This window comes from Rhea pennata, chromosome 5 (assembly GCF_028389875.1).
Source record: "Rhea pennata isolate bPtePen1 chromosome 5, bPtePen1.pri, whole genome shotgun sequence".
Taxonomy (NCBI): Eukaryota; Metazoa; Chordata; class Aves; order Rheiformes; family Rheidae; genus Rhea; species Rhea pennata.
The window spans coordinates 16,102,270-16,114,292 of record NC_084667.1 but is presented as its reverse complement, the minus strand read 5'-3'; the positions used below and the strand labels follow the sequence as shown (position 1 = coordinate 16,114,292).

The 12,023-nt window shown below is 39.0% G+C and overlaps 1 protein-coding gene across 1 annotated transcript in view; it reads right to left on the bottom strand.

The window, feature by feature from the left end:
* The window catches only part of SPTBN5 (spectrin beta, non-erythrocytic 5), a 97,863-nt gene extending 85,840 nt beyond the window's left edge, over window positions 1-12,023 (bottom strand). The window contains exons 1-7 of the mRNA XM_062575883.1: window positions 11,913-12,023; window positions 9,084-9,251; window positions 7,555-7,674; window positions 6,550-6,707; window positions 5,448-5,676; window positions 1,721-2,352; window positions 606-744 (exon numbers count right to left, since the gene is read on the bottom strand). Coding sequence (XP_062431867.1) covers window positions 606-744; window positions 1,721-2,352; window positions 5,448-5,676; window positions 6,550-6,707; window positions 7,555-7,674; window positions 9,084-9,251; window positions 11,913-12,023 — 1,557 coding nt within the window. The remainder of the gene's footprint in view (window positions 1-605; window positions 745-1,720; window positions 2,353-5,447; window positions 5,677-6,549; window positions 6,708-7,554; window positions 7,675-9,083; window positions 9,252-11,912) is intronic.

Below are 12,023 nucleotides of genomic sequence, written 5' to 3'. Positions count from 1 at the left end.
GATGGCATTATTTTTCTTTGAGGAACTTACTTGCCTTTGCAATCCAAATAATAAAATAATAAATAATAAAATTAATATTTTATTTGTCCTGACAATGATACTGCATGATTGAACGTTTGTTCTCTTTCTAATTGTATCAATTATTCTAATGTAGGATATTATTTTACTTATAAATCTTTCTTCTTTCATATCCTTAAGCTAGCATGGTTCCAATAGCACTACTGTTAGTTGCTCTTTCCTGACAAAACACTAGGACAGATAGATTCATATCTTACAAGTATTGCTTATCTTTAAATAATTCTTTATTTTACTATATAATATGAACTTACAGTGCATTCCTAGTAATACTGTATTGGGCTCCGGTTACAGAGAGTCCTATAATGAAGCCTATTTTTTCTAATGTAGGTACCTGGAATGAGGAACTGAAATGTACTGTTAGGCATCTAAATAAAAACGGTGATTTTTTTCTAAAGCTGATAGACTCATCAGTTAGCATCAGGAGAGCAGACTAGACCATGCTAGTCCCTGCAATATGGGGTTTTTTTTTTTTAGTGATGCACATTGATAATAATGTGAGCTGTGAGTTGGCAGGGAGGGCTTGATACCTGTAACTCTTTCAGCTCCTCGGTAATGGCATCAGTATCCCTCAGGAGGCCCAGAATTTCCCGCATTGCTCCCAGAGAGTGTTGTCGTCTCTGCAGCTGATCCAGAAGATCCCGCCACTGTTTTGAAATGCTGTCTTGCCTGTGTGGGAAGAGAGAGAAAGGACCCACTTGTAACAAAGACTTCATGCTTTGGGCAGCATGCAGAAGAGTCCCAAGTGTTCACTGTTTTAAAGGGGCTAAATGAACACATACACCTCCTGCCAGCGGGGCAGGAGGATAGGCCAAGATCACAGGATAGATCACTGCGTGGCTGTTATTTAATTAGTGTGGATATGGGGAGAAATTTTGACTACCATATCAATTGTCAATGAATTTTTATTTTAGAGATTTTCTATGGATTCTGACACTTGACATCTTGCATTGCTTTTGTCTGATACAGTGGAGACGAGTGGAAAAAAGATGAGATCTTCAAATGGCCACTTAAAATAAAAATTAATCCAAAAAATAGCATGAATCAGAACCTGACTTCATAAGGAATCTGGATTACTCTTTTATAATTATTTTTCTCAATTTTCCCATATGCTTCTGAATTTGTCTGAACTTAGAAAAGTGTTGAATAGTCACAATAAAAACTTTTCATGTTGCTTTTTTAGCCAGTTCCAAATAAGGATATACTGATAATCACAGAAGTAAGGATTTCTCAAGATTTGCCCCAAACTGGTGAGACTGGAAGATTTTGTGCCTGAACTGATCTGCACCTCCCAAACTATTGAATGAAAAGGAAATGTGTTGATTTGGGGAAAATATGTATCCATTTAAGCATTTTTCATGGAAAATAAGATTTTTGGCAGAGCATATATTTTCATGAAAATATTAAAATATCTCAAAACTATTTGTCACCAGAAATCAGCCTGAGTTATGGATCATTCAAGAAAAAAAAATTTTAAATTAAACATTTATATGCTGAAACTGTTTATCAGTAGAAGAAATTCTGGCCAGTTCTACTCAGGAGGGTCAAGGTAAATAGCTACAATTCTTCTTCTTTCTTCTTTCGACAGCATATCAAGACTAACTTTAACCTCCACCACTACACAGTCCCATGACTTCTCACTCACTTTGTCTTGATTTGGTCCTTGCCATGATAGTTCTCCTTGCTGATGACTGCAGCCATTTCAGCCAAATCTGTGAAGCGTTCCCTCCTGGGGAATACATCTGCTGCAATGGCTTCCAGCTTCTTACTTGTAGCCTCCATCCTGTCTGCACTCTCTGGCCAGAAGTCCTGCTTCCCAATCACTTTATTCATGTCATCCAAGTAGGACTCACGCAGGGCTGCCTTCTTCAGGAACCTCTGAGCTAGCTGCTCCAGCCTCTCTAGCCTCAACATCTCCTTCTGTAGTGCCTTTCCCCTGTTGTGCTCTGCCTTTTCCAGGATAATCCAGTGTTTTTCCACATCCTGCAGTGTCTTCCCTTCTGGAGGCAGGTATGGTCGTTGGTTGTTGGCTCTCTGCTTGGTCCTGATGTTGAAGAGATGAGCTTCAATCATACCCTTCTCCTGGTATTTGGGGGGCTTCTCCACAGTGCGGAAGGTCTTGAAGTTGGCCATGAGCAGCCACATTTCCTGAAGAGTGTTGGGAAAATGACGATCATCCAGTTCCATCACCTTCTGTTTGATCCATCTCAGGAGGTCAGAGACCATCTGCTCATACTGAAGCTTCAAGTCATCTATCTCCTTCAGGAGGGACACGATCTGTAACGGAAATATGGAGTTACAAACCACATAAGCAGCAGAATGGAACAAAGTGGGTGAGCAGAATGCAACGTTCTCATAAATCAAGTTTAGGATCTCAATGACCTGCAATATATGTCAGGAAAGTTATATTTAACAAGTCATCGCATTTTTTTAATCAATGTGGTGATGGCTGTCACATCTGAGGCTAGGTGAAGTCCTAGAATATATTCCATAAAATACTGTAAAATTAATGTTATTTAATATCTCATTTTGTTTTTATTTAAGAAAGGTTAATTTTGGAATTAAACAGGGGACAATACTGGCAGCACGTGTATGGAGAACGTCAACATGTGTGGGCTGACCAGAAAGCAAGAATCCCAAACTGAGGATTCAGAATCCATGTTTCATAGTGGAAAAAATAACTAAGGTTTTTTTCCCCATTCTCTTTTATAAAAAGAAGAGGAAACAGTCCCATCCTGTCTGCTAATGTGCAATTTCCCCCTCTTAGCTTCACTGTCTTGAGTTGCAGGAGAGTGTCTGACAAGTTCCTCCTTTGCCTGAGTCACATCCTGGCTTTCTCACAACCCTGCTGCAGACTGTAGTCAAGCAGCCCCTTCTCAATCTCTTCTGTTAGAGCTGTTTCATTTTATATAAATTATGAGAGAAAGAGAATTCATCATAACCAAACAGGGGTTAACTGTGACTCAATACTGATATTCCAAGTCTAGGACATTTATCTGCTTCATCTGTGGTCAGACCTGCAGTTATGTGAACTTCAAGTAAATACTGTCTCTGCAACAAATATTTAGAGTTAAATGTATAATTAAATAAAAAGTGTTAGAATGAAGCCAACCTTTCTCTCTATTTTACATATTTTTCTATCTTCATCCTTTTATATAGTATTTTTTCCTCACTCTAACTCAGTAGCCCTCATTCTGAATCACTCTCCTGCAGACATCAGAGTTAATGTTGAACAATGTTGTCTGCCTCTAGCATTCCTCAGAGCCCATCTGCTCCAGGCAGGCAGATTAGTAATGGAGATGGCACGCTGAGCAAAGACCCAGGCTCTGTAAGTTGTAATCTGCTTTTACCTATCAAAAAGTGCACTTGGCAATGAGTAAATGTCACCGTGCTGAAAGAGGAGTAAAACAGCACCAACCTTTTGTGTAGGAAAAGCAGCCCATGGCATCAGGGCTCCCTTCTGTATTTTCTGCCATCGTACCCAGTTCTCGCTGAAAGATCCTAGTAAATGCATGGCCACTTTGTGTGGCTGGGGGGAGGGAGATTCACCTCCCTGGACCGATTCGCTCTGTCATCCTGGTCACCCTCTTAGTCTCCGCACAAACGCTTCCCGGACACATTCAGGCTCACTCCCCAATCCTATTAGTAAATTCAGAGCTGCCTATCTGAGGGCACTAAGGACATGAGGAGATTAACATCTGTCTCATTTTCCTTCTGTATGCTTATGAGTGCAAGAAACACAAGAGGACAGGAAAGCAATGTTAGGGACAGGGTAAAAGTGTCAAAGATGACAAATCAAGAAAAGGAAGCAGATAAGAAGAGAGAGAGAGAGCAAAGAAAGAATAAATATGCCTATACAAGAGGAAAAATCTGTGGAGTGCAACAACAGTGACAAAAAAGGTGTGAAAAATATTCTTTCTGTTTTTGCCCAACATACAAAGATGTGCTCTGTCTGATCCTTAGAGTTCCCCCAATACAAGTCTGGTGACTCTAGGAAAGCTTAGTGTGATGCGGGAGGTTCTGAAACGTATTCCTCTGTTCTGAAATAATTCCTAAGACATTTCCAAGGTATTCTATTTCAGGTATAAGGAATAACTCTCAAAGTCTCAGAAGAAACTCTGCAAGCGCCCCCTCGGTAGATTATGTGTGATGAAGAATGAAATTCAAGCAAAATGGGAAAGAAAATCTCTTTCTTCTGAGGCAACTGAAATAATATCTCCAGGTTAAAACTCAGAGCCTCAGGTGGAGTCCAGTCAAAACCTACTGCCCACTTTCCTCATTTATGCCCAGTCTTTATTTAATTGAACTCCAGTTCATGCTTCTCATCAGAGAACATCACTTTTACCAATATATGGCCCAGAATCATCTTGTTCTTGTCCCAAACTACTTAGCTGAGCAGACCCTGCTTTGCAGAACCTTTTCACCTTGTCATCACCAGGAAGTCCTAGTCTTGATTTTTGTGCCTTCTATGCCACCCCCCAACCCCCAATAAGGCAGCCTGTTCTTTGAACGCAAACGATCACGCAGGCCCCGTCCCGGGCATGCAGATTTTTGGCAGGCTGTTTGTCTTGTGTTTTGACAAAAACAAAATGTATTATTTTGAAGGTAGAAAAGAAATTCTCTCTAGGGGAAGCAGTCCTCAGTGGAACAACCACAAGAAGTTCTTTTGGCTAGAACTACTCAAAATACTCAAAATTCCTTCAGTTTTCCATTAAAAGGGTGTAAGTAATTTTAATACAAATCATAATCATGTGAAACTATATATATATATATATACATACACACACACACATATATATATATATGAGAACAGAAAAAAAAAAACAATTCTTTTTTTTTCCTCTTTCTTTTGTTTCTTCAGGAGTTTTCCCCCTTCTTTTACAGTCTTCCGCTTTATATGCCCTTGTTTGCATTTTACACCTGATTATGGAGTTAGAAAGAAAGGATGAGGATTTTTACAGGAAATAAAAATTCAAAGAGAATAAGAGATAATCTTTCCTGTTAAATCAGAAAATTATTGACTAGCTCTATTTTTACCTAGCTGTAATACTCCCAAGATTAGTGAGATCTGTTTGCTTCAAGCTTCCTTGAAGCATATCTGCCCTCAGAGAAAACGTGAGGTCAAAAAGGGATCTGTTTCCAGTGAGATAAATGCAACCTTTTAGAGGTCAGAGAGCCTACAGACACTTCTCAAGATTCAAGTGACAATAAAAAATCTCTGAAATGACCGTGCCATTTAATTCAGGTCAAATGACCCTGAAGCTGAGTTTGCACTAATAAACATCTCCGAAACAAATCTAAGTTTATGCAAGTGAAAAGCATAAACAGAGATAGAAATAAGAGGTAACTTTTAAAGATAGCGATGCCCTTACTTTGGCAAGTCGCTTTTGGATTGTCTGGCCTTGTTTCAATCTGGAGAAGTAGTGGTAATAGAGTGACACATAGGTCATGATGGATCTCTCGTCCGGGTGGGGGACCGCCACGTCCTCAGCATCCAGCAGTTTACTGATTCCTAGCTCTTTCTCTGCAACACTGAAGGCGTTGTTCAGGTTCTTGATGGGCTGATCCTGCCGCAGGGAACTGTAGTGGATAAGATCAGGCCTGGACAAGGAGAAGAACAGGGGGTGGAGGGGAAGAGAGATTTATGTTTAGAGTTCTTTCAGATGATAAAATAGAAACTGTTAATTAGAGTAAGAAATGGTGACATAAACTCTGAAATTACTCTGACTCTGAGCTTCACTTGAGGGCAAACCTCACTTTCACTGGAGGAAAAAAATCCTCCAGCCCCTCCCCTTTTATGAAGTTGAAGTACCACCACCCCACAGCAGATCACTGCACTTTGTTTCTCTCATCTTCACTGGCTGGTGAAAACCAAAATGTGTTAGTGAAGCAATTCTAAGAAGGCAGCTTACTCCCACCTAGAGAAACTAAAGGCTCTCCCCATCCTGCCAGAAGATGGAGCAGAACTGCTAGCAGGGCTTTTACAGGTGGCTTTTTTCTCTTGCCTTGGGTTGTTTTCTCCAAATGTTTTCTGAGGGCCAGAGAAGGGAGGAAAAAAAGAGACTGAGAGGTTGTTTACTCTGTTACAATTGAATCAAAAAGTGTGAATGCTCATGAAGCTTGTACAAGAGGAAACATCTCTAAAATAATCAATAACTTTTGTAAAAGTGCAACTGAAACACGATCAGGCAGGCTACGACCAAATAACAGCTTGGCAGCATTGTTCAGATGTGTGATATTCCTTCGGAAATGCCATTTTACCTCCAACACAAGGAACTTCCAAGCAGGAAGCCTTTGGTCCTTATTTCTTCAGAGGGAATGTGCACGTAAAAAGCAGAGTTTTCCATGAGAAGGGCAAGGAGACAATTTTACAGTATTTTGTGAAATACAGGGAACTTGGACCATGGAACAACTTGTGCCTGAGCTGGAAATAGCAATGAGCAACTGCTCTTGAAGTGATCCATCAGCTCTTACCTGTGAGCATGAATGAGTGCGTTGAAGGCCAGCCCATCACTCCAGCTTTTGGAGAAGTCCTTCACATTCACATTGGAATAGCTGGCGGTTTTATGCTGACACCAGATTAGTAAGGCTTCATTGGCAAATAGAAAATCAGCTCTGCCTCCAAATTCTTCCTGCGAAGAAGGCAAAGAAGAGAAAAATCAGGGTGAACAGCACATGGAAGTAGTGTCAGTGAGTTTGTGCTTATGCTCCCCCAAAAGCTCTCTTTGTTTTACTTCCATTCTGCTCTCAAATCCCCTCTAACAGCTGTAACATCTTTAACACACTTATTGGCTAGACCTACCGTGAAAGTAGAATGATTTCGCATGAATGTAAAAGTTAATTGAGTGAACTCCTAAATTATAATTTGAAAGGAAAGTATTAAAAAGTTTCTGAATTTTTATTTTCTACAAGATTTGTAGAAATCAAGTGACAAGCAGGAGAGACATAAAGCTCAGCTCAGTTTATTTGTTTCCTTAGCTGTGGCCTAGAACTCAAAAACAAAACATAGTGTATTGATATCCAATGTTAGAATTACTAACTTTGATTTCACAATATCTTCATAGAATCTTACTTTTCAGGTACTTACAGTACATGTTAAATAAGGGTTATATAAAACTAACTTTTCTTAAAAACAGAAAGCTTTTCTTTGGTAAAAGAGCAAATAATCAGCATATAGTTCAAATATGGAAAGAATTTTCCTCAAATAAATTCTTTCTAGAGTCAAAGCCAGTAGAAAGTTAGTGAAAGAGGGTAAAAAACATGAATATTTCGTATATCCCAAGCTATTGCTTTCTCTATCTTTGAGAAACTCTAAAATGGATTCAATTTCTTTCAGAAATTCCTGGCTAAATAAAGCCAAAAGGACTAGATATTTGTATGCAGGTGCTAGTAAACATGCAAATCACTGTGTGACACCAGATCTACATGATCAAAATGGGCAGGAAACATCATCAGAATGGGCCTTTCTTGCTGTTTTACCTTATCAAGTTTGATAGATGAAATCTGAAATCGGAGTATGATAATCCAGATAAGTCCCAGGATTAAGGTTTTGTCGCCATCTACGATATTCTCAGGCCCAATCACTTTTACTTGCACCTGCTAATAAACCAACATCTGTTCAGCATGAAACAATTCACATCCAGTTCTCTGAAGAAGACATTTGTGTAGCAAACCGTATGTAAAGAGAATGTTTCGGCTGTTTCCTTAGCAAAGGGGTTTTATTTGATCTCTTTATTTGTCCATAGATCTGTCAATTCCCACATTCACCCCGCTCCAGCTCCTATGTGCACCGAAGCTGAATCTCAGTAAAAACCTGGCAAATGGATGGCAGTCTCACAGACTTAAAGTTCTTGCAAGGGTTTTGAAAACTGGTGGGTAAGTAAAGGAGAAAACCATGATTTGGTGCCCCATTTCTGCAAGGGAATGGCTGCAGGGCAAGCTCAGAGACTCAGATCTGTCTGTCCGACCAGCTAGCTGGCGCATAGCTCGTGGCTCACCAAACAGCACAGGTGCCTACGAAACAAGCCACGGCTTCCCCTGCTATTGCCCAGGCAGCAGGCAGGGCTGCAGTTCGGGACAGCAAGGGGGTGTAGTCTGTGAACACCCTGCCGACTCCCGCTGTCTGCACGGTCACCTCCGTGGGGATGAGACTGGTGTGACAAATTCCTTTAAGTTAATTCAGAAATTGTAGACAAGTTTCCAGGAATTACCTAGACTTCAGAGAACATTTATCCTATGACCATAGGATGCAGGGACCATTTTAAGAAGCTGTCCAGATATGAAGGATTAGTAACCCTCTTTGCCATGGGAACCAAGAATGTTTATGAGTTTGTCTTACCCTTCTTACAGCCTACAGCTATCCTCTCGTATCTGGGAAAGGGGCTGGGACTTTGGATGATTCTGCTTCTATTTCTCAAATTCCAAAGAATAAGAAACAAAATCAAGCTTGAGATAGTTATATGAATAAAACAAAAAGTTTATCTAGCAGAATAACCTTCTATCTCCTGAATGTATTTCCTGTGCCTTTTTCTCCCACAGCCCTGATCGCCCTCTTACCGGTCACATATTCTTTTTCCTCAGTTCATTTATTCTCGTTTTGCAGTTTTCCTCTAAGATTAAAATTGGTCAACATTTTTTCACATGACTAAAACTTCCATCAGAAAATGTGAATTTGAGAAAATAATTCCTTTCTATGATGAAAATGCAGATTTTGAGTGCAGTTTTCTCTAATTTCTTAGTAGGGAAATAGTATTTAAAATCAGCATTTCAAAATGCGACATCTTTTCCTTTAGGTGTGACATTTTTTGCTGGACATTAGATGCGTATAAGTCATGTCAGTCGAATAGCAAAAAAGTCAAATCTAAAGACTTAAAGAAAATAAAACCCTGCCCTGTATGCAAAGAACATGTTATTGTGCATCAGAAGGGAAAATGATGATGAACATAGTACTATAATTAATTAGTGACATTTCTAAACTGTAGTCATCTGTGATATCAATACTTACTCACCTTTGATTTCAGGAATGTAATGGCTTTGCTGTTGTTCTCCAGAAAATGCACCCTCATCTTTCCCCTGTTTGGTCTGGGCAAAGATTCTCCAGAGAGTAGCTCCAGGAGTTGCATGAGATAAATGCCATCCTTCAACTCTGTATAAATATCTTCTATCACAACCTTTACCTGCAAAGACCAGCCACACAGTACTGAAGCCAGTTTGGCCTGCAGGGCTGAACAGCCAGCCCACACTGCCCACTACTTTAAGGAATAAGCAAAAAACACCTTGTTGCTGGTTTCACTGAATCTACTGTTGGTCATTGCATAAATGTGAAGTGTAAGTGGATTATCTGATGAATCTTAATTCACTACAAATGGATATACAGAAAGACTGACATTATTTATGACTGTGGGCTGAAGTCGAATAAATGACTGAACCAATAAACACCAAAAACAGGATAAGTGGGAGGAAATCTTTTGAAAACCAGCAAGACATTTCAACATTTTCAAAATCAAACATTTTGGAAGTGCTGACTTTTTTTTTTTCCCAGTTCAAATAAATCATTTCAACTTTTAATTTTTGAGCAAAGCATTTCATTTAAAATTTGTGTTGATAATCCCAAAGTGAAGTGAAACAAAACAAAGGAAATGAGAAGACCTATCTGCGGGTTTGCTGCATTCAGTGGCTCCTTTTTGGCCCATAGTCTCAACAAAGTTACATCCTGGTTAGATTCTATCCAAAGTCTCCATATTTTTAGCCAGTCTCATACTAAGCTCAGTCACTATGTGAAAGATTAAGATCTTTTTCGAAAAGTGTTTCACTGCTGCCGGTAGTGAGATCACTGAAGGCTTATGTGATACCCCATGACACAGTGTGTACTCTGATCTAGCAAGGGTGTTTCCTTCTGGCTTTATGCCACGAGCTATCCAGAGGTGACCTTATCATACACCCAGTAACAACATACTGTGATTCTGAACTCACAGTAAATAAGCTTTTTGCCTCTCTCCCCCCCCCCCAAATATTTCTGAAGTGAAGCAGTAACTTTTTGAATTCAGAGCATAGTTACATGCAAGGGAAAAAAAAAAAAAAAAAGAAAAAGAAAAAGAATGAGTAACGTGGAGACATATCTTTTAATTCCAGACCAGATCGTTTTCTAGATAATCAAGAAATCACTGAAAGCAAAAAAGGAGCTCAGAGAGACTTTAAGTCTCTACCTAGTACGGAGCAAGAACTGACAACATTCCTGTCTCATCATCCGCATGAAAGAACTCCCTGTTCAGTTGCTATCTTTATTTATTCATTCTTCCACTTTCTTTTGTACATTAAATAGGTCTAAAATTCTGCCTGTAGTATCTTATCATTAAAAAGCTAAACTTGCTATGTTCTGTGGAACTTTTATTCATGAAGAATAGCTCCATTTTAGTTTATTTGTAAAGAGACTACCTTCACATATCTGCTCTATGCCCCAGCCGCTGATAAATTTTTAATAGCTTTGTTGTATCTAACAGTCTTTGGATTAAGATACCAACTGCACATTACTTAAATTAAATCCAATAGCATCCTTATTGCTAGACTCTAAATAGTCAGCAGTGCAACTGAAAATACTGTAGTGTCCTGTAGTATGAACCTGACAAGTTAAAGCGTGCTTTCAAAAGCTGAAACTACATTCCTAAGACTTTGATAAACTCTCAATCTCTGCATCATTTCTTACCATATATGGCTTGCAAAACTCTCTCTCTCTCATTCTTCTTTTTTTTTTTTTTTTTTTTTTCCCCTACTCTTATGATACACAAACAAGTGCTGTCAAGGAAGTTAAGAGTAACATTTTAATCTTTGAACTCAAAGGTGTTTTAAAAATGATAGTGTATACATTCATCTGTAACGATACAGAGATAACTTCCTACACCATGAAAGTCTAACTTTCTGCAGGGAACAGAAACTTCTTTTGTAGTTCTTCTTTTATATTAAGAAAAATTAATTTAAAAGTTTGCTGTGCTCTGATGCTACCTGTACACCAATCACTAAGCTGTGACATTACACTGAAAAAAAAAGCACCTAATACTGAAACATCCACGATGGTGATGAAAAAGAAACAAGAAAAGAAAAGAAACAAGAAAAAAAAAAAAGAAACAAGAGGCCTGGCCCTACTTGGTGCATTGTTATTAATATCAACCACAGACTCCAGAGAATGGAATTGTTCCCCGGTAATTCCCTGCTATGATCCATCACTTGTGCCCCAAATGCGTTTATGTGAAGTACATCTGGTGACATTTGGAATAGGTTGGAGTTGCCTTCCATGCGCAAATCAACTGTGCAATAGTTCTGATGCTTTCTGGAAGTCTCAGATTTCCTGAAAACGAACTGATCTGTATTTGCACAGTGGTATGTCTGAACTGGCTAGACCTAAAGCAGCTTTTTCAGAGCCAAGGAGCAGTAATGCAACCTGGACAGATCAGTATCCAGAAATCTCAGACAAAGTAGAAAATCTTTAAATTTTGGCTGAAAAATTAAAATTTGGACATTGTTTCAGGAAACCCAAACACTTGCAAATACTTCACTTACTTATATACTTAGAAGAAGAACAGATAAAGATCATACTCTGGGAAGATCTACAAGATACAATGGACATCACAGAAGTGACATGATTATAGGATTATATGAGCAATGGAGATAGATGTGAGATAAAAGATACAGGCTGGAATGCTATGGTTAGTCAAAGCCTTTCTTGCTTGCATACATATCTAATGATGACATGTAGGAGAAGTGTGAAAAAATAACATAGAAAAGAAGAGAGAGTGTGAAATAAAAAACTTTGGAAAAAGCCCCAAAGTGGAGGAACTACCTACATTATTCCTGAAGAATACATTGTTCATCCAGTTGGTGAAGGTTTTCTTTTGCATAGACATACGCTGCTCCTGCAGCTTTTTGATGTGATCTTTTTCATATTCTGTATCCAT